The 25,353-nt window shown below is 44.3% G+C and overlaps 1 protein-coding gene and 1 pseudogene across 13 annotated transcripts in view; both read right to left on the reverse strand.

Moving 5' to 3' along the window:
• The window catches only part of FOXN3 (forkhead box N3), a 460,729-nt gene that overhangs the window by 111,414 nt on the left and 323,962 nt on the right, over positions 1 to 25,353 (reverse strand). For all 13 annotated transcript variants that reach the window (XM_063596366.1, XM_034937997.3, XM_034937996.3 and 10 more), the window contains one exon: positions 13,738 to 13,802. In XM_063596366.1, the coding sequence (XP_063452436.1) occupies positions 13,738 to 13,802 (65 nt within the window). The remainder of the gene's footprint in view (positions 1 to 13,737; positions 13,803 to 25,353) is intronic.
• LOC103784057 (adenylyl cyclase-associated protein 2-like) lies at positions 18,625 to 24,709 on the reverse strand (annotated as a pseudogene).

Below are 25,353 nucleotides of genomic sequence, written 5' to 3' on the forward strand. Positions count from 1 at the left end.
TGAGGAGATGAGGGTGGCTACACAGTGGGTTCTCAGGGTAGATGGTACAATTTAAATCTTACATTTAAATGAGGCATATAAGGAAGGGCTGGGAACTAACATGGGAAACTGCTGCAGGATGGTGAGCACTGCATCACGTGATTACAATGCGCAAGTTGCCCAGGATCCCTGGCGCTGCAGTGGTCATAGCTGGGCTGATGCTGGAAAGACAGGGAAGCAGCTGCCTTTGCTAGGTTAGGTGGCTCACCAGGTAGACCAGGAAGCAGGGGCTGGGGCGGTGCTCTGGCTGGGGGAGGGGAAATGGAAGGACAAGTGAGGTAGCAGAAACTCAGATCACTATTAGTCTAGCATGCCTTTGCATTTCTCTCATTATCCAATCTACTTAGGAAAAATAATAATAATCACATCTCAAATCAGTATAATTTGAAGAGTAATTGAGTAAAGAAAATCCAGTTCAGAACCAAAGATATAGCCTCTTCAATTTCACTTGCTAGTTCCCAACTTAATTTTTAAAATTAAGACACCTCTAATGAGACTCAAAATTGTTCACAATGAATCCAAAATGCAGTGAGGGGAAGATCAGATGTTAAAAGAGAAAATGTGTTCCATTTCCAAAACGATCAGAGTATGCGTGCGTGTTGGTGGTGGGGGCCGTGGCAGGGGGTGAACACAGTTCTTCTCTATATAAGGCCATCTAACTATAAATGGCATTGGTTGGACATGTGAGTCAATGAACTTGGAGGAAATGGGGATTGCCTAAAATAGCATTTGTGCTATAGACCTGAATTTAGCATTTGAGGGACCTGGCTTTGAATCCTGACTCTGAAAATTCTTCATAATAATACATACACACACACATGCTCATCACACTTAAACATATATGCACCTACACACACATACAGCTACACATTCATTTACACATATACATATATGCTGCTTGGCTTAGCCAAATGCTCGACTTTAAGCTTCTGTTTCTTCATCTGTAAGATCAGGAAGATACCACCTACCTCTCAAGAAGTAAGTGAAATTACATGTAAGCCAGGTCTCTGCAGCTCTAATGGGGGGATACGTGGATGTGAGGAGTATTACTACCATGATCCTACTTTCTTTAAATCAAGTCACCATCTCTGAAAACTCTCCAAGCTCACCTTCTATTCTCTCAAGGGACAGTCAAACCACTAAGTGGGCCTCTTAAGACAACAAAGAGGCTGAAATGACACTGACACACAGAAATCACCAGTGCTGTATACTTAGTTTAACTAACACTGTTAATTAGAGACACTGTATTCATCATGACTCTCGACTGTACATAAGAAAAACCCAATTCAAGCTGGCTTAAGTATAAAGGAGAATTGATGAGCCCATCAAATCCAGCCACAGGTAGGGCAAGGAGAGAGTGGCCCCTGTCTGTGCGTCTCTGGGCTGGTGCCATTTCCCGTACCCCAGGAGATTCCATGTGCAGGGCTCCTGAGGCCAGCACACCCTGTGGAGCTCCCAGAGCCAGGATGCGAAGCCTAGGGTGGAATTCTGGCCTGCACTGGGTCACGTGCCTATCCCTCCACCAGTCACTAAGGCCAGGGAGTTTCTGTAAGAAGCTGGCACCTCCCATTTGGAATCTATGGGAAGTGGAGGGGTGGGAGGAGAAAGCTGTCCTGATAGGGTTCCTGGAACCCATACTGTCCATGTGAGCCACCGCAACTTGGGCCCATGACAGCTGCAAAAAGTGAAAACTTCATAACTATTTCTTTTCCAGGCCATGCGTGGCAAAACACAGAGACAAAAGTCTCCCAGAGCCTGAGAAATACAATACACAAATGATCAGCACACAATCGACCTTTATACATGTCACAGCCTTCTTGTTTCTTATCACAATATCCTCACAAAATTCCTCAAAATGTGGGAAATGAATCCACAACTAGGACGTTGGGAGCATCTCTACTGGCAGACGTCATCAACACCAAGACCTGTGGTTCTAACTCCAAACTGCAACTGTGTCAAATTAGCAGGACCAGATCATCCTGATCAAGCCCCATTTAGAAATCACAGCCTACGGAAAGAGGGGCCAACCAGTGTATGCTGTGGTGACCATGAGGTAGGGAGTTCAGCACAAGCCCTTCAATGACTTTGTAAAGTTCCGCATCACTGCAAGTATGGCTGGCTGTCTTGCAGTCTCCCTGTGGTCTCTGAAACTAGTCTTTGCAAATGTCTTAGTCCAGTTTGCATTCTTGAAACCAAGGGGTTAATTTGATCGGATCTGCCTGTACTGCTTGCTTTTGGTCACTTGCTTTTTGTTATTTTTTTTTTTTCCTTTTTCCATGAAGCTGAGGCCTTGCCACTGAATGCTGGAACTTGACCTTCACTGGCTACTTTACAGATAACATTCATAGGTCACCACGGTAATGGTCGCAACCGTTGTTTTTCAGAAACTAGGGCAAGCTCCTGTCCAGTTCAAACCAGTTAGGACCACTGCCCCTTCAACTGGGCCTGAGCAAGTGCCGGAGACGTGGCCTTTTGACATTGGAGGGCCGAAAGCTCCACCCCCAGATCACGCTAATGCTGCCATTTACTGAACATACTTCCTTTGAGATGCCATGAACCCCGACTATGCTTGTGCAGAATGAACCTGTTACTTCATTTTTTCCCCATTGCCAATCACTTTTCCCCACACATTAGACCACCCTGCTTCCCTAACCCATAAATATCCCCAAGCCTTGTCTTCAGGGAGGTGCATTTGAGAGCTGTTCTCCTGCCTCCTCACTTGGTACGTTTCTGAACAAATCTTTTCTCTTTTGGAAAACCCTCCATGTCACAGTGATTGATTCGCTGTGCTAAGGCAGAACGGACCTGGACCCGGCTGGAAGCATTCTAACACAATCAGAGGGACAGATCACAAGCAATTCCAGCCCATCTCCAAGGAACTTTCTTTTTCTGTCACATTTCTGCAGGATCTTAGTCACTCAGAAGGGTCAGAAAGAATAGCCAGTCAGGACTCCTATTCCACTCCTCCCATGGCCATCCCGTGGGTATTTGCCTTATCCATCAGGAGCTTCAGAGAGACTGAAAACAGTTTGAAACATTCCTAAAGGTATCACTTCAGTTCAGCTGGGGAAGGATCTATATTACTATTGCTTTTGCTGTTGTCTGTCGGGGGTGGAAGGTACTGAACATCTTAGGAAATTGCAGGACGTCGCAGAAATGCTATCATAAGCATTATTAATTCTATTTATTGGATACCCGATCATCACCAGGCACTGTGCAGGTCTCTGTCCATACATTATCTTTTAATTCTCACAAAATCCCATGAAGTAAGTACTACTATCTATTTGACTGACTGGAAATGAAAGGCTCAAGCTCATTGGATGAGTTGCTCGAGGTCACTCAGCTGGTGGGTGGCAGAGGCTGGCCTTTGAACCTAAGGTTGGCCAGCTCCAAGGTCCATATACTTCTCTCCTAGTTATGCTGCCTCCTCTGGAGTGAAGTGTGGCAATGGCACCTGCTCTTGGAGCACCTACTAAGTGCCAGGGATGCTACACAGATCATCATCAATCCTCATAGTAATCTTGCAAGAGGGATATTTTTTTCATTGTATAGTAGCTCAAAGAGGGTTACAAAACTTCTCCAAAATCAGGTGGCAATTAGGAAGCAAGGTGTGGAATGGACTCAAGTATACCTGACTTAAAAGCTGAGGTCATTTACCCTATGCCTGTGTGTCATGACTCACAAAGGCCAACAGGGGACCTGGGGAGAAAGACGGGCAGAGGGATGGCAGGAGAGATTCATTCTGGAAGTTCACACTTGGCACTGGTAAAGGCCTGAGGGCAGGGGCCACATTCACTCATGCATGTGCACATACCTGCACACACACACACACCCCGACTCCCATGTCACGTGCACCGCAGCAGGTACTCCCCAGAAACTCTGAGCCACACCTTCTGGTTGTCAAGGGAACCAAACAAGAACACAAACTTGACCCCTTGCAGTTTATAGGTGGATGATTTTAAGTCCACGTCTGAAACTGTCATGCAAACAGCTCGCTCAGAATATATTCTAAAGAGTTATTCTTCCTCATTAAAATCTCTTGGCAATTGTATAAAAATATTTCTAGACTTCCGTTTACAGTTCAACAGAATTTCAAGGGGAATGACTTTTTCAATTGTATTTTAAGACTGAGCACTTTGATAAAAGCAGGCTCTGCAGTGCAATGTGATCCAAGGTTGTTTAATCTTTATATTTTATAATCTAACTGATATAATTTAATAGACTAGAAAAATATTTTTAAATGCTCAAAAATTAAATAAGGAAAGATTCCTATACATGAATTATAATTGGTGTAAAATTACTTGTATCTGCATCTATCTACTAATATAAAATTCACATAGACTAAACTAAAATATTCATTCTATTAAAGAATGGGTGGGTTCCTCTCACTGTGTTAATCTTTGAATGACTAATTTTAGGATTTCCTTTTTTCTCTATCTAGTTTTTAAAAATCATAAAGTGAACTGTGTAAGGAACCAGGAGGGAAAATGAAGCACCCTAATTACTTAAATGAAAGAAGACAAAGTTTTCATTTCCATCTTTTTGTCTTATTGTAAATTACTTATAAACATAACAGGATTCTCCCTCAGCCCTAGTCTGCAAAACACTGTAGAACACCCAAATATCTAAAGTAGAAAACTGTTTAGAAATATTTATGCCATTTTGAAGTAAAGACTGGTGTGAGTTCAGGTTTCTGTGATTTCGAGCAGAACAATTGCTTCAGGCCTTGTTTTTCCCATCTACAAAATGGTAGTAACCATATCAAATGCATAAGGCTAGTACAAAGAAATAATGCAGGCCAGGTGCAGTGGCTCATGCCTGTAATCCCAACACTTTGGGAGGCCGAGGCGGGTGGATCACCTGAGGTCAGGAGTTCGAGACCAACCTGACCAACATGGTAAAACCCCGTCTCTACTAAAAATACAAAAAAATTACCCGGGTGTGGTGGCACGCGTCTCTAATCCCAGCTACTCTGGGAGGCTGAGGCAGGATAATCGCTTGAACCCAGGAGGCAGAGGTTGCAGTGAGCCGAGATCGCACCACTGCACTCCAGCCTGGGCGACAAGAGCGAAACTCTGTTTCAAAAAAAAAGAAGTGATGGTTGCACAATGCTGCAACTATTAAATGCCTCTGAACTATACACTGTAAAATCATTAATTTTATATGAGTCTCACTTCAATTTAAAAAACTTATAGGTATTACATGTGGATGGTAAAATTAGGAGTAATTATATCTTTAGATTGTCTATTTTCTATAACAAAGACATATTATTTTGGTAACAAAGGCAACAGATGTTATTTGGGGTGGGCAGGAGGGACTGACATTAGAAACAAAAATTAAGCCGCGAGCGGTGGCTCACGCCTGTAATCCCAACAGTTTGGGAGGCTGAGGCGGGCAGATCACCTGAGGTCAGGAGTTTGAGACCAGCCTGGCCAACATGGTGAAAACTCTGTCTTTACTAAGAATACAAAAATTAGCCGGGCATGGTGGCGCACGCCTGTAGTCCCAGCTACTCAGGAGGCTGAGGCAGTAGAATCACTTGAATCTGGGAGGCATAAGTTGCAGTGAGCCAAGATCACGTCACTACACTCCAGCCTGGGCAACAGCGCAAGACTCTGTCTCAAAAAAAAATTAAAATTAAAAAAATAATAATAATCCTAATTTGAGGAGAAAGAGGCATGCTAATACAAAACCCCAGAGCCCTGAAATTTTTTGCTGAAATTGGCCTCCTATTCTTCTATGAGGGGACTCCTGCCCCTTCCTTCTTTGTGAAATTCTGCACCTTTCATTTCAGTGATTTCCCCAGTTTCGGACTGAGCCGCTGCTTCTTCACGGCCACTGTTGTTTGCTACTACTTCTCTCACTGCTGTAAACCTAGCTCTTGAATATGGGTCACCTCTCTGGACCCTTTTCCTCTTTTCCATTCTATACCCTCCTGCAAAGCTCATCTATGCCCATAACCTATGCCCATAAGCTTCCTCCCCGCCCTGATTCCCCTCTTCCAAAGTCCAGCCTCAGTTTCCACCTCCTACTGAACAGTTACCCTGAAACATGAGATTAAGCCCACACACACCCCAGCAGGGACCTGGCCTGGAGGAAGCTCTTAATAAAGGCTCTCGATTTCCTGACTTCTCTGTTTCTGTTCACAAAACTGCCATTTTCTCAGTGTGCATCACTGGATTTTGGTTAAAATGGTTACTATAGACGGGTAGCGGGAAGAGCTGAAATTAAAGTCAGACAGGAAAATACAGGATATCTGACTGGTATTTTCTCAGATTCCACACCAGGCTGTAGCCACTGGGGAAGAAGGGGGGTAACTGGAGATTGGGCAAATTTGGAATCTCAAGAGATGGCAAAGATCAGAATCAACCAAAGCCTTCTTTTAAAATTGCATTTCCTTGTATTTTTAAAGTAACTTAAGACTGTGTTCTGCATGTTCTCAGTGACCACATAAAACCTTGAGAGATCAGAGCTGCAGACCAGCAGCCCTGTAAATTCACCGCTGATTGTAAGCAAAAGCAGCTAGCTGACTCTATTACTGTAGTTACAGAAATATCTTTACAAATAATGCAGTGCAGAACAATAAGACAAATGATGCCAAGAATAAAGGGCCCCTCCTTGAAACCAGAGGGCCTCTGCAGGCCCAAAGAGGACAGAAGGCAATTAGGACTTAGGGGTTGGGGGGAATGGAGAGAGGTTTTCTTATTTTCCTTTTCTGCCATTGCTAATTTTTTTTAATGTGTATGCCTGAGGGTGAGAATCAGGAGATTTATGCATTAGGTGGATGCCCTCCTTTGCAAAATGGACAAAAGAGTCAGCTTGCGGAGCAGATTAGATGGAAGAGGCCAAAGAGCCCAGGGGCTTCAAGCTCCAACCAAATGGGAAAGCAATGAGTGGGTGAGGGTCAGGGCAAATTCAAACAAAACCTGGGATTCATTGGCCCTTACAGAGAGGTAAGGGGTGCCAGGACTCCAGACCAGAGGCTGTGGCCAGACACAGGAGTCTGGTAGTGACATCCTGGTCATATCAGACGGTGACACTGAAAATGGAAATCATGAGAAAGGAAGGTATTTGGGAAAATGCTCGTTTGGAGAGTTTTGGAATTTTTTTCAACTGGAATATACCTATGAGAATGAATGGTCAGAAACCTGAGGCATGAAACATTGAAGGCTAAAGCTGACTTCGTATGGAGCATTTGTGAGGTGTCAGGCACCAGAGTGACTGACATTCACAGTTCTTTAATCTTCACCAAGACTACAAAGATCACAAAGACCTTGGGCCTCAGGTTTGATTGTAAAACGGGGTTGTGAGAAACACATCTCGCAGGCCCATTTTACAGGCAATCAAACCTGAGGCACAAGGTCAGAGAGCTGGTGCCCAGAGACGGAGGGATTCAGCCCCAGTTAACTGTGATGCTAAAGCCCGTGCTCCTTCACAAAGCTATGTGTGCACCTGCTGTGAATATACACTTTGAGAGTATCGAGTACAGCTTGGTACTTGTGAGCTGGGTGAACTTCTCAAGGAGGCAGTCCTATTTATGAGGAATTAAAAGTGCCTGAGATAAAGATATGTACGAATTCTCCTTCAGATTTATGTATACATCCAACAGGCTCTGGGCATCCTCAGCCTTTGCCCCCATCCTGAGAACTGCCCAAACAGATGGGCAAGAGGACTTTGAGCCAGGAAGGTGAAGAGTGCAAGGAAACCACATTCGGAGGATTTTAGCCCTATTTTCCTAAGAGTTGCAGTTTTGTAAAATATTTCAATAGCTAACCTTGATTGGGAATTTAGCATGAACTGTCCTATGTGCTTGACTAATGTGAATCCACCAAATCCTCACCAGGACTCCAGGAGACAAGCATTGTCATGACTCCTAAAGAGAAGTTAAGCCAGCAGCCCAAGAAACCAACACAGGGTTCACTTCCAGGTTGTCCAAACCTATAATATATCGTATTGTCTCCCTAAGATCCACAGGACCTTGGAAAATCATCTTGTTTGGGGATGGGTATCTTCAGCCAGCCTTCCACCCACTCTGTCCTCTCCTTGCACCCGCAGCAGACACAGCTGGCTGAAGGTAACACTCTTTCTCCACTGAGCCAGAACTAAGCATCAAAATCCATTCTGACCTATTTTGGGGGAAGTTGCTAGAGTGGAACAGAGCTGGTACTAGATAGGGAATCTTTGCCATCGCTGAGGTCCGCTCCTTAAATTGCAAATGAAGCGCTAGGTATGCCACGTGGCTTGTCCAAGGTCACAAAGTTTACCAAGTGAAGGGTTGAGACCAGAACCCAGGTCCCTTGACTCATAATCCAGTGTTCCTTCCACTATAACTTCCTCTTGAGCCTTTCATGGCATGAAAGACAACCAAGGTGAGGTATCTCATACATTTCAGCAGTAAAAGTTCGTAGCAGAGTTATGGGAGGGGGTAAGAGTTGTGGAGAAGGGGTGATAAACGCTGTTACTCCCAAGTAAGTTTGGATATGAAGCCAACCTAGAACATGGGAAACTGGTATTCCTCAAAGCAAGTCATCTAACCATCATGTCAACTTCATGCACATTCTACGGACTGCATGTACATTGGTGCACATGGAGGAACAGCATGCATCTCACAGCAGAAGACCTGGTTTCCTTTTTCCCTATTTTAGCTGTGGGGGTGGGGAGGTGGGAGTCTAAGGCAACACAATCCTCCTCTGTGAGCTGAAAATGCCTTTAAGTCCTTCCATTACATTAGCTCGTCCAGCGTGAGTTGTCAGAAGTAAACGGATGGCCAGGCACAGTGGCTTAAGCATGTAATCCCAGCACTTTGGGAGGCCAAGGCAGATGGATCACATGAGATCAAAAGTTCGAGACCAGCCTGGCCAACACAGCAAAACCCCATCTCTACTAAAAATACGTAAAAATTAGCTGAGTGGGGTAGTGGATGCCTGTAATCCCAGCTACTTGGAAGGCTGAGGCAGAAGAATCACTTGAACCCGGGAGGCAGAGGTTGCAGTGAGCCAAGATCACACCACTTGCACACCAGCCTGGGCGACAAGAGCAAGACTCCGTCTCAACAACCGCAACAATAACAAGAACCAACAGAAGTGAATGGAAATAAAATATGTTAGATAATTTATTTTAATTCTACCACTGCATCCTAGGGACACAGAGTTGATAATAATTAGTGGCCCAATACTATAGTGATGGAGAAAAGGAAGAGGGAAGAATGACCAGAAGGGTATAAGGGTGTCAAGTGAGTCACTGGAAAGGTTTGTAAAACCAGTGGTTTCATCTGTGCTGAGAGTGGCTGGGCTTCTTAGAGTGGGTGGGCCAAGCAGCCTTTTCCAAGAAGGGCTAGGACTCGTGGTCTGACCACAGAACGGGCTGTGAGTGGTTGACAGGGTGGGACCTGGACTTCCCCTGGGGATCTCCAGCCTAACCCAGGACTGGACACACAGAGATGTATCATCGAGAAATGCTTGCAGGTGGGGTGGGGAGGGTAGGCCCAGGGAATGCCTGCTTGGAGGAAGAGCTAGAAATAAAAGCAGGCCAAAATGGTCAGGCAGTAGCTCCTCTCTGAACAAAACTCCGTGGGGAGCTCTGAGGCCAACAGGGCCTACCAAGGCCAAGAGGGCAGAAGTAGGATATAAAATCAGCATGGCTTGTGGCAACTTTCAGCAGAAGGCATGAAGCTACCAAGAGCAGAGGTGCCTATGTCATTTTGGGATGAAACCATCAGAGACCAGATGAAGGGTCAGATTAGGGGTGAGGAATGTCTTTAATTGTGAATCACTGACTCATTACAACAAATCATCCAAGGGTGATGTTTTAATAAAGTAACCTAATTTTAAGTTTGATGGGTGAATGGAATATGGGGGAGGGGGACAGGGAGTTTGGAAATGGGAAAATATAAAAAAGACTTTATTCTTTTCATTAACAAAATAAGAGAGATTAGTAAATGAATTAAACGAATAAAATAAAGAACACATTTCAAACACATAGAGACCGTAACACAGAGACACACAGACACAAGAAGAAGGGACGGTGGGGACACCTGTCAGCTGGCCACGCCTGCAGGGCTCTGAATAAGCCACTCTTCTGTTCAGCCTGCCCTGGGTCCCCTCTGAAAAATGAGCTTGTCCCCTTCTAATGCTGTGCTTGGTTTCCATTGTACAAGAACTGAAGTGCTCTCTAGCCTGCTGAAACTGTCTGTAGCAGCCTAAATGGCATTTAAAATAAAGACTGTGAACTGATGAAATGACCAATTATGTTAAGTACCCATGCCTGGTGTAATCCAAACCAAATCTTACCCCATTATCCTCGAAACCGAGAGGTGATTCAGCAGCCCCTCTTGCCAGTGATTCTGAACCAAAATACAGGCACCCGACATCCAGGGAGGACCTCGAGAACAACCAGTTAATTCTTGCAATTGGTTTTGTGCTGGGAAAAATAAAGGTACTAAGTTTCCACTCTAAACCAAACAATGATTTGACAATGAAAACTGGTGCCCCGCTCTAACTATTAGGTCATTTTGATTTCAACTTTGCTTCAGGTTTTAACTTCCATTATTTCCTCTTCAGACATTGCATTATTCTTCCCGTCGCTATCCAAAGGTGTCTATGAAGTGCTCAGGTTCCGCGCTGTTGCTATGGTCTCTGTGAAGCTAAGTTCTCTGGTTATTTCTCTTTCTTGCAATGACATTTTTTTTCTATTTCCACACACCTAAATCTATCTGCTTTTTTAAGGCCTTAAGTGTCAGTTCTCCCAAGAAATGACAGCCCCTCTGCTCCCACCCTTCTGACAAAAATAGGTCTCCCTCCTCTACACGACAGGGCACCCCCACTGTATTAGTTCATTTTCACGCTGCTGATAAAGACATACTGGAGACTGGGTAATTTATAAAGAAAAAGAGGTTTAATGGACTCACAGTTCCATGTGGCTGGGGAGGCCTCACAATCATGGTGGAAGACAAAAGATACATCTTACATGGCGACAGACAAGGGAGAATGAAAGCCAAGCAAAAGGGAAACCCCTTATAAAACCATCAGATCTCGTGAGACTTATGCACCACCACGAGAACAGTATGTGGGAAACCGCCCCATGATTCAATGATCTCCCACAACACGTAGGAATTATGGGAGCTACAATTCAAGATGAGATTTGGTTGGAGACACAGCCAAACCATATCCTACTTATTTTCCTATCCTGCATTATTGAGTCCTGGGGAGACCACTCCATGAAGCAAGTTATCCCCCACCCTGGTTCAATTCTGCCAGTCCTGCTAGTGATCCATAACTCATGATCCATAACCCCGGCTGGCTTCTGCTGGCCAGTCACTGGTCCCACAGCACCCTAAAGAAAGATTCCCATTGTCACCCCCATGTGACCAAACTGCACCTTCTCACCCAGCACTGAGAATTGGCATCTTTGGGGACAAGCATCCTCGTTCTACTTGCCCTCAATTCCAATGCCTGTGGCTGGAAGCTATTAACAGAGTTCCCTACTGGTCTGATTATCTAGAAAAATTTTCTTCCACTTGCTATAGGGAAAAAGGAGGGATGTGCGTACATTTTTGAAAATAGAAAGTGAGAAATCAAAAACCTGAGAGAGTGGCATTAAACAGGCACATTTTTCTTCTACTTGATTCTAACCCAAACCTTCCCCTGGCATGACTGGACAGTCCCTTCTTTAGGTGCTCATATCTTTATTCGTAAAATCTTGCTTGTGGGCCTTAGCAACTTTCCCATGGCCCAGAACCACCCACCAAAGGACACAAAAATATTAATTAGGAAGAATACCCACATATTCCAAAAAAATATTATCACAACAAAAGTGTCTCCAGAACTCTAGGGAATGAAGAAACATCACAGAAAAAAAATGAGTGTTAACAAATCTCTGCCCACCCTCCCAAGCTCTCATCAAGATTCTTCTGATTTTCAAATGTACAAAATTTTAATGGGTTGCATTTAACTGGATGTGGATTCAATAAGCATCTGAAATCTGTACTAGTTTAATTCAGTTCCTAGAGCAACTGGGGGAATTTGTAACCCTATCAGGAAGAGAAAAGAAGTCTACACCCGCAGGATAATCTCATACTGACATCTCTCAACTTCAGAAACCTTATCAATATTAATATTTCCCTCATGTTTTTGCCCCACAGAAACGAACAAAAAGAACTTACCTAATGCCAAAGTGAATGAATAAAAATCGTGAGAAAAGGCTCTAAGAAAACAAAATCTCTTTTCTCAAAATAATCCAAACCTGAATGATATTCATATCACTGCTATAGTTCTAGAGGAAAAATGATGTACATAACTTTGAAACTCACTTGAAAAGAACCCAAAGGCTGATCCTAATCAGTTTCCACTTCTACTATCTGAAGGGAAAACAGAATAGATTTTTTTTAATTATGTGTTAATTTTTGAGAGTGGAGGGACTTCCTTTTGTTTTCTTAAACATTTAGGATATCTACGATGATTATTAAAATTAGGTTTAACCAAACTTGCCTGACTACATTTCACCTGTACGAAGCAAAAATACAAAGAAACGCTTGATTTCCCAATTTCACGGGCTATTAAAATCACAGTATGCAATTGCGTGGCCTATAAATCAGCACTAAAAATGTGATGACATCTCTGACAAGGGTTTGAGCTACTACGGAAACCTGAAGATACATGTCTCTCTTCTTAACCATACTTATCTTCTACTCCTTCACACACAGGGCCGGCCCTCAGCCTGTACTTTTAAGGGAAAGAGGCTAAACAGCTCTCAACCAATCAATAGACACTAAAGTCCCTCACCATAAGCCCAGTGTAGTTCAAAAGCTCTTAGCACAGCCAAACCCATCTGCATTTGGCCAGCAGGGCCTGTCTGACTCCTAGCCAATCAACAGAAGTAGGAGGGATAGAAAGCTCGAAGGCCCCGGGAACCACTCAATTCCATTTTATTTACAGAACAGATATCCAAAATAGCGATAACCCCAAAGTAATTTCTAAAAGGCTTAAAAATGAACCTCTTTGCTATTTTTTAAATCATTTATTCCTCCTTAACTTTGGCCATTTCAAAAGGAACTTAATAGCAAAAGCAGAGATGAAAGGTCATTGGAATTCCATGAGCACACCGCCGAGGGACTAGGACAAGGCAGCTGGGTTGAGCTGGACAACAGCAAGGGTGTCCCCTGTAGGTGACACTTGTGGGGACCAATGTAGGGTGACTGGACTCGGAACCTCAGAACAAACCACGGCCAACCTTCCAGGTACATGTAGATGTTGGGCAACAGCAAGAAATGCATGCACCTCCATGATGATACAAGTGCCAGAATAACCAAACCCTCCTTTTTCAGCTCAAGTTTTTGAAACATGTAAAGGGGTTTGCTTTTATCAGCCTAGTTTATGTTTCTGTCGCATTCTAATTACCATGTAATTCCAGCATCACCAAAGCAAGCCGAACACTTCCAGAATATGAACAGCGACGGCGGCCAAAGAAGCAGTCCTTAGAGGCCTGGATTCAGACTCATGATTCACAGCGACCCAGAAGCTTGAGTAGGAAGAAATAAAGAGAACTGGACAAATAGACCCCACCCACAACAGTCACACTTCTCCAGAAAGCGGCCACTCCTAAACGGGACAGAACTCTCCTATTTGACACCAAGCACAAAGGAGTGATGAAAGGCGGGTGGGTGAGGGGGAGGGAGAGGAAGGGGTGTTGCTAGGGACCTACCTTGGAGAAGGGCTCCATTTCTCTTGAAGAAGGTACTGCCCGGCCAGATGGGTGGACCTGATGTGCTGAAAGAGAAAAGAAACTAGCATAAGGCCAAGTTCATCTGCACTCACACACCTGCAACCCCTTCCCACACTTCCCTCAAAACATTTCCCCAAGTATGCATTACTGACACCCTTTGAAAATGCACCCTCGAAAACCATGAGGTCTGCTTTATTGTAAACAGGCTTCATATTTCACAGTGCAGAACCTATCTGTGTGAATATTCTGCTTATCATCTTGACCCTGCTCACACCTGGGCACTGGAATGACCGACAGATACACAAAATGGCAAATTCACATGGTTTAATGGCATAGCGTATAACTTAAGGATATTTGCTAACCTGTTCATAATTTCATGAATGTATGTGGCAAAGAACTCCTAACCATGTTTTCTGAGACCAAGCGGGTTTTCCAACACTTCCTGGTGCCACCTGCCTGCTACAAATGCAAACTTGTCATTCTTGGCATTTCTACCACTAAATCCTTAATATATGGAGATGACCTTAATCGATTTCCTCCTTCCCCCTCTTCTCGTTTCGTATCCTGTTTTCAATTTTTTGGCTTAAAACGTTGCACTCCATACCCTATAAAACATTTTGCAGATATGTTACCACCCACAGTGTGGTAACAGGAGAGGCAAGAAAATAGGAGAGATCAATATATCACAAAGACACTTACTGCATTTATAGATGAGCACTTTCACTGTTTTAAGACAGCCAGTAGAAAACTTTATAACCAAGCCAGCCTTAGTAAAATGTCCTTAGAGTGGAAAGTAGGTTATATTCTAAATCAAGGATTGGTTTAGATTAATGTTAGAAAGTACTTAGTTAAAAATGTTACTACATCCAGCCCAAGAGGCAGTATAAATTACTCTCACCAAAATAGTACATGACAAATTATATTGGTTAATGCATTATCAATCACCTTCAATATGAGAAAAATAGGTTCGAGTAATGCATTTGTAAGTTTGGCAGAAACACACACGCACACACACAGAAGAATCTGAAGGGCTATACGGTGAATGCTTCACCATTATACCAGGGTCTCTAGTTATCTAGGACAGCAATACTGTTAGCAAGCAGAAATGCCAATGACACATTCTGCCCACTACCAGAGGTACAAATAGTATGGCAGGTATAGGGACACATTACATGATTGAGGAGGAGTAGGAGGGAAGAAGAAATGAGCTACAGCACAAAAATGCTATCCCACATCAAAATCATGTCAAACGTGCTAGAAAATACATACTATAAACCTTGATGTTAATGAACCTTTTGTTTTATTTTGTTTTGGATCCACTATACTAAAATTAAATGAGCATCATGCATCTCAGCCATGGTATTTCCCACAGCCCTGATTCTCAGCCAGGTAGTTGTGACCACAGAGTGGCCAGGAGCTTCACAGGGTAACAGCAGACCGGACTGGAGTCTCAGGATGATGACACCAGCTGATTGCTCTTCCATTGGATTCTGATCTTACTCTGTTTCGGGGCACTTAAGGCTCAAAGTTGCATGAAGAATAATGTGCATTAAAATACTTAAGATTATCTTTTAACAATCCCAGCAAGCTCTCAGGATTTTACCATCTAATTTTTATAACAAAGCAGGGAACAGCAAGCTGGCTGTTGCCAATACAGAATCACCTGATTTATAAAGATATTTTAAAACTGAGGACTTCATTATAGCAGAGTTGGTGTTTCTAGAGAATTCAATAATTGAGTATTACTGCAGGAGCCTGAATATCCAGCTTACTTCCATCCAAACCTCTTCTTTATCCTGACCTTGATTTGGCTGAAAACTGAGTAGACATCAGGGATGGAGCACTATGGGGAATGAAGGTCGGATAAATCCAGTGGTTTAGATAAGGAAAATTCTCTGTATGATAAAGATTCTTACAACATACCTAAAGATTCTTACAACATCCTTTTAATGTACTTAAATCACTGATCATCACTGTTCTATGGTCAATCTGTGGTGCTGTGGAACTTATCTGTACTCTAGTAGTGGAGAGAGACTTGGACTGGCCACCACCTTCTCTTTCCTGGCCCCTGTTGTAATTGATGAATTCACAAGTGGTCTCTTTCCAGCTCAGGGTAAGTCAGCTCCTGCCATGCTAACTGCAAAGTTTTCAAGCTCCCTGGCCCATATCTACACGCTTCTTTTGGATGGTTTCTCAAAATGACATCTTCTAACTGTTAGAAGATCCGAGGATTTATTAAACTCCTGCTGAGAATTGTGCTTGGTGTTGAGAAAGACTTGAGGGGAAAATTTAAAACCCTATTTTATGACCTCTAAGAACCTGCTGTCATACTTACCTGGCTCCAAACTCCTCTGACTCTATCTAATGAGACCAGCAATGCCTATAGACAGACTCATGGTTATGCCTCCAGTGGCTGCAGGTTGGGAAGGCAACAAGCTTGATTTTTCCCCCCTCCATCTGGAGATGTCCCTGGATGATTGGCCTTTAAAGCTTAAAGTTGGTTAAAACCACACATAGTATATGAAATTACTTAGAAATGTCTATTAACCACAGTAATTCAGAGATGAAACCAGTGACAGAAGTCTTTGTGGGAGGAGTTGCAAACCATCCATCCTCAGGCAGCTCAAAAGCGGGGAGGGTGGGAGTGGCGGGTGCAGGGGAAGAATGGGGTGCGCTCCATACCCAGCCATGTAAATATCACTGCCATGAGAAATGACCATGGGGGCCCCCTCTTAACCCTGAGTGGGTTTTAATCACCTTAAAATGGTGTCTGCATTGCATGACCCTAGGATCAAGTTACCATTTACTGAGCATAGTAATCAACCCTTTTCCATGGAATCCTCTAATTCTGCAGGGTGAGCAGGGTAGAAATCACCTTCCTGTTTTTTGGGGGTTTTTTTTGACAGAGTCTCGCTCTGTAGCCCAGGCTGGAGTGCAGTGGTGCGATCTCAGCTCACTGCAACCTCCACCTCCCAGGTTCAAGCAATTCTCCTGCCTCAGCCTCCTGGGTAGCTGGGATTACAGGCACCTGCCAGCAAGCCCGGCTAATTTTTGTATTTTTAGTAGAGACAGGGTTTCACCAACTGATTTCAGTGGCCAGGTTGGTCTCGAACTCCTGACCTCAAGCGATCCACTCGCCTTGGCCTCCCAAAGTGCTGGGATTGCAGGGGTGAGCCACCACGCCTGACCCATCCATTTTTAAAAAAATTTTTTAAAATTGAGACGAAGTCTTGCTCTGTTGCTGAGGCTGGTCTCAAACTCCTAGCCTCCAGTGATCCTCTTGCCTCATCCTCCCAAAGCACTGGTGGTGTGAGGTACCGTGCCCGGCCACCTTCCCCGTTCTATAGGGAGACAGATAGAGGTCCTGAGAGGTGAAAGGACTTGCCCAAGACACTGCATGACAAGTTAGTGATCAACCCAAGAAGGACTAGGGCTTGCCCACTGTACCATAGAGACACACGCATCAACAGCTCCAAGTTCATTTCTGATCTTCCAGCTTTCCTCTTCTGCTCTTCCAGCACTAAACTCTTAGTCATCCTGCCCCGTGGAAGAAGGCTGTGAATGGTATTTTGCTAGGACTCTCTCCAAGGCAAAGTCCCAGGCTAGAAAAAGCAATCAGACTAACCATATGTGAAAGACACGCGGGCTCCTATTAGCAGAAACAATACAACGCCAGTGCCACAAATGTCTCATTTCAATAATACGCTAGCAAAAATCCCATGACCTTCAGCAGTATAAGCCAGACCAACTTGGTAACAAAGAAAGCAGACCAACAGGTTAAGAGGACCTTGCCGGCCAGCAAGGTGGAGTGCGACCTGGCATTTGAGAACATTGATCCAGCTGATCGTTAAGAGCAGCGCTGAGCCTGCAAATCCCAAGAGGTGAGTGATACCATCCTGAACAGCATACCCGGCGGCTGCCAGAGACTCAGCCCTCAGTAATTCCCGGATCCCACACTCTGAGCTGCACTACCTCCAGCTCCCAAGGGGATATCCTGAGTCAACAGGTCGGACAGCCTGAGGGTGGCTCTTAGCAAGATGACGTGATCCATCATGTGTTCTCTATACCCAGGAACCTTAACCATTGTGAGAATCACCTGGATTATAAACCAAGACCCTGGGAGGTTCCGCCAAGACACACACCTGTATTCACCAGCTGAACTTTCTGTGGATCTCAATGAGAAATAAATTAAGAAAAGGACTGTTTTCTAAGATCTCACCTGCCAAATGTGAACTAGGACCTACAAAAGAGAGAAGTGGGCCAGGCATCGTGGCTCACGCCTGTAATCCCAGCACTTTAGGAGGCCAAGGTGGGCAGATCACAAGGTCAGGAGTTCGAGACCAGCCTGACCAACAGGGTGAAACCCCGTCTCCACTAAAAATACAAAAATTAGCCAGGCATGGTGGCGCATGCCTGTAATCCCAGCTACTCAGGAGGCTAAGGTAGGAGAATTGTTTCAACCCAGGAGGCGGAGGTTGCAGTGAGCCGAGATCACACCACTGCACTCCAGCCTGAGTGACAGAGCAAGACTCCGTCTCGAAACAAAAAAAAAAGAGAGAGAAGAAGATGCTACAACATGGATGAACCTTGAAAGCAAGCTAAGTGAAATAAGCCAGAATAAATAAAACAGATACTGTCTGATTCCACATAGAAGAGGTATCTAGAGTAGTCAAATTCACAGAGACAGAAAATGGAATGACGGTTGCTAGAGGCTCATGGAAGGAGGAGTAGGGAGTTTAATCGGTACAGAGGTTCGGTTTTACAAGACGAAAAGAGTTCCGGAGGTTGGTTGTACAACAATGTAAATGCATTTAACACTACAGAACTGCATACTTACAAAATAGTTAAGATGGTAAATTATATGTATTTTACCACAATTTTTTTTTTTTTTTTTTTTGACAACAGGGTCTTGCTCTGTCACACAGGCTGGAGTGTTGTGGCACAATCTCAGCTCACCGCAGCCTCCAGCTCTTGGACTCAAGCAATCCTCCTGCCTCAGCCCTCAGAGTAGCTGGGACTGCAGGCACACACCACTATGCCTGGCTAAGTTTTTTTTTTTTTTTTTTTTGTAGGACAGGGTCTCACTATGTTGCTCAGGCTGATCCCAAACACCTGGGCTCAAGTGATCTGCCCACTTCAACATAAATAATTTTTGTTAATGTATAAAACAAGAGAGGAGTAGGGAGGGGAGGAGGAAGAGTAGGGAGGGAAGAAGAGGGGGGAGGAAGAAGAAAGAACAGAGAGATTGAGATGATAAGAAGGACTCTGAAGAAATGAATGAAAGCCTAAAGTGCTTGGGGTGGGAAGAAAGGAAGAATATCTGAATGTCCCCCATGGTCAGCTTTCTGCCAGAATGGTCCACAGCACATGACAAAGCAGAAAGCCCAAACCAACGAGGATGGGGTGGGGGGAAAAAGTGGGTGTAGCAAGACCAGCCCACCCTGATTTAGCACTCATGGAGGCCAGAGCTTACCCACTACTCTTAAGCAACCGAGCACAGAGTCCTATCATACTCTTAGCGCTGGAGATGGACTGTGATGGCAATCCCTTCGGATGGGTGACATCTACCACCAGACTGCAATTTCCCCAGGAATAAAACAGTCAACGCAGTTGTAACAAAGGGAGAATCACCCCCCACAAAAAATCCTTGAAATTCCATTGTTTTGCCTTATAACTGGGGATTAATCACCAGGAAATAACAGAAAACCAAATGTGACCTACGCCACAATGTAACAGGGGCTCTCTGAGTGAAGGATGTCAGTCGCTGGCATTTGGAACACGGCAACCAGAGCAGGCTGGACAGAGACGTGTGTGGGAAGTTTCACAAAATACCACTCACCGTTTGAGAAGCATCACTAAGAGCACAGATGAAAGTTCAGATTCTCGGGGACACTCTTGACACTTTTCTAACCTTCCAAAGAAGCTTGAGTGTCCCGGCAATTAAAAGGGATCTCTGTGGCCACAGGGTCCAATCCAGGGTGAAGTGGAGAGACCGCGGGATTTGGACTCAGAAATTTTGTTTAAAACACAGACTGAAAGTCTTTTAACTTGTCAAAGTCTCAATTCATGCCTGCAAGCCGGGGGCAAATGATAATATCTAGTGTGTGAGAATAAAATGAGATGATGGGGAAAAAAAAATTGCTTTCTAGACTGCAAAAATCCCAGAGGTGGTTTTTCTTTTAGTTGTTTTTGTTTTTGAGACAGAGTCTTGCTCTGTCCTTCAGGCTGGAGTGCAGTGGTGTGATCTGGGCTCACTTCAACCTCTGCCTCCCGGGTTCAAGCAATTCTCCCGCCTTAGCCTCCCGAGTAGCTGGGATTACAGGCATGCACCACCATGCCTGGCTACTTTTTGTATTTTTAGTAGAGACACAGTTTCGCCATTGGCCAGGCTTGTCTCGAACTCCTGACCTCAAGTGATCCTCCTGCCTTGGCCTCCCAGAGTGCTGGGATTACAGGTGTGAGCCACGCCCAGCCCCAGTGGTAGTCTTGATTGCAAGCAAACCCCAGTTCAGAGTTAACTGACACACTCAAGGCCACACAGCAACATTGTGGCCATTGTCAGGTGGGCACCAGCACTTCCTCCTAGACATCCTTAACTCTCCCAACTTGGCCCGTTTTTCCATTCCTGTGACAGATGAGGTAACTGCACTTTTCTCTTCCTTTTTTCTTTAAGGATTCTTGGAGATGTTCTAATTGCAAATATTTCTCAGTCTAAAGTAGCAACAGTTACTAAATATCCAAGAAGCAACTTCACAGATGTCACTTACTCTAAAGAATGCTAAAAAAAAAAAAAAAAAAAAAAAAGTAACTGTTGGCTCACCCCTGTAACCTCAGCACTTTGGGAGGTCCAGGCAGGAAGATCACTTGAGCCCAGGAGTTTGAGACCAGCCTGGGAAACATTAAAAATAAAACATTTTTTTATTCTACAAAAAATAAACAAAATTAGCCCAGTGTGGTGGCATGTGCCTGTGGTCTCAGCTACTCAGGAGGCTGAGGTGGGTGGATCGCTTGAGCCCAGGAGCTCCAAAGCTGCAGTGAGCCTTGATCACACCACTGCACTCCAGCCTGGGCAACAGAGCAAGACCCTGTCTCAAAAAAAAAAAAATATATATATAGCTCCATGCAGAATCCTGCAAAGATCCAAAATGGGCACGCGATCAAGAGACAGAAAGAGACCAGGTAGAAACCTACCAAGAGTGGCCCATTTCAGAGGATGACAATTGCTGAGGAGGCATGACTGAAGTGATCAGACCACAACCAGCCAGGCCCACCAACACTATAACTTGAGTGTGTGGCAAGATTACTCAGAGGGCAATGCACCAATCAAGATAAGAAATGGAATTGCTCTGTAAACTTAGCCAAATGTTGACACTGGAGACTCAACTGATTTCAAAGGTATCAGCCTGCACATAGTTCTTGTATGCCCAATACCACCAGGACCCATGAGAATCTGACAGGTGGCAGCTGCTCTGGCACCATATCTATTGAGCTATTTTATTTTACTTTTAAACAATTATCATTTTACTTTATTTCAGAATAAGTTTACAGTTGAAAAATGATGTTTACTATCAACATTATACGAACAAAACTTTTATAGCAAAACCTTGGTATGTGAGCATTAATAATCCAAATACTACACAGATATAGAAGATATTTTAAAAATGGAAATGACATACTCCAAAGGCTGTAATAGGCACTATATATATATATATATATATATATATATGCTTGCACTGGGTCCGTAAGCATTATAATTCATTAAATGTCATCCAAGAAGTTGCAGATTGTTCAACACTACGTACTGAAAAGATACAAAGGACTATCATAACTTCTCTTAACATTGAAAAAAACATGGGGCCGGGTGTGGTGGCTCACACCTGTAATCCCAGTTGGGAGGCGCAAGTGGGCGGATCCCTTGAGGCCAGGAGTTCGAGACCAGCCTGACCAACATGGCGAAATCCTGTCTGTACTAAAAATACAAAAATTAGTTGGGCATGGTGGTGGGCGCCTATAACCCTAGCTACTCAGGAGGCTTAGGCACAAGAATCGCTTGAACCCAGGAGGCAGAGGTTGCAGTGGGACGAGATCGTGCCACTGTACTCCAGCCTGGGTGACAGAGTGAAATTCTGTCTCAAAAAAAGAAAAGAAAAGAAAAGAAAAAGCATGTATTAGCAAGACTACAAAATCAGAGCAGAAAGCCAAACTAACAAATAATTCCTTAGGCTTTAGGAGAAGTAATACATCCATGGCTTTTCTCATGTTCATTTTTGCGACTGGTTAGCAAGTCTGGCAGGCAGAAAAGAAAAAATTAGACTATAATAAAACATTAAAGACACCATTTAGAAGACATCTGATATTTAACATGTTCAAAATTGGAAAACAGACACTGAGCTTGATTTTTGGGCAACATTGCGAGGTACTACATAGCAAAAGCACTGTTTCCTCCCATCAATCTGTTGACATAAAAATCTCTTATGCAGAAAAGTAAGTTTTCAAATGACACGGTAGAAATACATATAAGATGAATAATTCAAATTTATACTTTTGGTTTTTAGTAACTATAAAGAATATAGGTCTTTCAAGGACAAAGAACCTGAATTTGGTCCTTAATATGAAATGTTCTTACATCTTTTAAAAGCGTGGGCTGAAATACGTACTCCTGCTGACAGCATATCCACACTGCCAAAGGTGAACATGTGCTCACAATAAGAAAAAAACTTTACATTTCTCAGGGCACATTACTACTACATCATATTGAAATTGTCTAAAAGAGAAAAATGTACATCTTAGTTTATTTTTCAACAAGCAATTAAACATACATGGAAAATTGAATCATGCAGTATTTTTACCTATCAGTTACTATGTTTGTGATATGAGGGGAACAGATTTCTTTTTTTTCCCCTTTAAATCCATAATGTTCACAAGTCACCACGTGGAACTAAAATCACACGCACACAGGCAAATCATGAAGAAATGTTAAGTACTTCAAAATGCCCACAAAGTCGTGCCAGAAACGATGCTGTGTCTATAGCACAGAATTGTCGGAGGCCAAAACTAAAGTGGAAGGTGCTTCTGCAACTTCCAGTTCTTTACTGCTACTTTTTTATTTGTTCGATGGAGGGACTCAGGTGAGGGGGTTCACTGACCAACTTGGATCCATCCCATGCTGTCTTGAACTGCTCAGGGACAGGAAATTCTCTGTCATTACCACCCTGACGAATAAGTATATTCATTTTGGATGATATGATGCTCACAATCTCACAGTCTAATGCATCTTCCCCGAGTTAGGTATGTGTGGCAACCTTCTGTCTTATTAGTGGAAATTGCTGGTACTCTCCCCATTACCTGGATTTGAATGTACTTGGAGTTGGTCACTTCCCCAATGCCCACCACACTGTCAAAGACCAGACCAAACTTCTTATAGTTTTCCACTGGAATGAAGTTTACTTTCCCTTTCATCGGGAGAGCTGATGTTTCACAATTAAAAATGTAAGCCACTTGTTTCAGCTCAGTCTCTGAAATCACAAGGTCATTCCTGTCTTCTTGGTACTCTGCTCTCCATTTACTTCCTTCCAACTTGAACACGGGTGCATGTTTCTGGGAAGGATGAGGTTTGGGAGATGTGGGACTTGGAGTGTAGCTTCTGTGGGGAGACGTAGTTTGCCCTCCGTGAGCCTGCAGGCTGGGATTCTTATATAGGCCTTCTGGTCATCAGTGATGTGCCAGAGCCCTGGTTCTGCAGGGTTAGGCTTCTCCCTGGTTAAACCGGGCAAATAAAGCTGAGCATGAAGGAGAGGACTTTTCTTTTGTGTCCTCATTCTCAAAAAGTGGAGGGGCCCTGGAGGAGGTGGAGGAGGAGGATGTGGAGAAAGGTCAGGCCCTCAGGAGAGAACAGAAAGCGCTGACGTGGGTGCTGCGGACCTGTTCTGCTCCACGTGAGGCCCGTGGTGTGGTGCTCCTTGACGCATGCTTGAAACTCACTCCAAATGTTCACATATGACCTCACCCAATCCACACGGTGTAAATCATGTTTGTAGCCCTTTAAGACCCTGTTAGTGTAAAAGGTGGCAGCATCACACATCTCGTTGACGTAAGTACCCAAGTTGGGGGACACAGTTATGCAGCCAAGGGCAGGGAGGCTTTTGCTGACATCCGAGAGATGACTAAACATGTTACTCCCTCGGTTTCTCTCTTTGAAGGTTTAGACTTCTGAATCTTTTCTGATTTGGGTTTCAGAAATGCAGCCATGCATTCTCTCGGGGTTGTTGGTCATGAGATGCTATCAGAAGGAAAGCCCCGTAACACCCTTTCTGCACAAGTCTCCACGTCACCAGCAAGGATCCTACTGTTCTTTAAAAACTTGGCCACCATGCTGTTCATCAGCTTATCAAAGGCTTCCACGGAGGGTGCCACACCTCCACAGACACTCTTGCTTACCCCGCCATCCCCAGGGGGCCTGTGGGACTCTGCAGACAGTGGCTCCAGGCAGCTGACAGCCCACTCCAGTCTTTCCAGCAGTCCCTGTATGTCTGCCATTCTGCTTTGCTGCCCTGGGGTCCTGTCTTTGGCAATGCAAATCTGTGGCTGGCCACTCATGCTCTCTTCCTGTGGCCCTTATTGTGTTGTTTTAAATATACTGAAGTTTCATCACATTCCCCAAAGCCTGCCATTCAGTTGGGACTTCATTCCTTGAACGTGTTTGCGAACTGCAATTGACCTACGGCCGGATTTCTTAACCTCAGCATTACTGACATTCTGGATTGGATAATTCTTGTCCTGGGATGCTACACTGTGGATGGTAAGATGCTCAGCAGTCTTCCTGGCCTCCCACTAGACACCAGTGACACCCACCTCATCAGCTGTGACAACCAAAAATGTTTCCAGTTATTGCTGTGTGTCCACTGGGGAATAAAACTGCTCCCAAATGAGAACCCAGGAACACTGGCCCCAATCTCTCCACTCATCAAGTCCCAAACCTCCCTCTCCATCTTTCGGCAGGCACTGTCACCTCCTCTTTTCTAAACCAAGGACGTGCCCTTCCTTCCACCTCCGTTCGCTGGCTCCATTATTTCTGCCTGCGCGTGCATCTTCTTACTTGCCAAAGTAACATCTCTATTACCCTTCTTTTCCTCTGGAATCTTTCCTCCCTCCACTACCCCTTGACTCTACTCACCTCCCCCTTCCCAGGACTGATGATTTCTTATCTTAACCATCGCCACACATAAACTGGTGTCCAAGTCCTCCTTTTGGCTCCCATTATTCTTTCCTGCACTCACAAATCCCAAGAGCTGGCACCGACAGCGCAGCTTCCACTCCCCCATGTCACCACCACAATCTCTTCCTGCCAGGGGTCACCTGGGTCCCCCAGTTCCCCAGGTGCTATGGTTTGCATGTGTCCCTCCAAAATTCAGGTGTTGCCAAGGTAATAGTGTTAAGAGGTAGGGCCTTTAAAAGGTGATTAGGCCAGGAGGGCTCCTTCCTCATGAACGGGATTAGATGACCATATAAAGGGGCTTAAAGGAGGGAGCCACCCCCCTTTTCTGCCTTCTGCCATGTGAAGACACAGTGCTCCTCTCCTCTGGAGGGTACAGCGTT

The sequence above is a fragment of the Pan paniscus genome, chromosome 15 (assembly GCF_029289425.2).
Source record: "Pan paniscus chromosome 15, NHGRI_mPanPan1-v2.0_pri, whole genome shotgun sequence".
Lineage (NCBI taxonomy): Eukaryota > Metazoa > Chordata > Mammalia > Primates > Hominidae > Pan > Pan paniscus.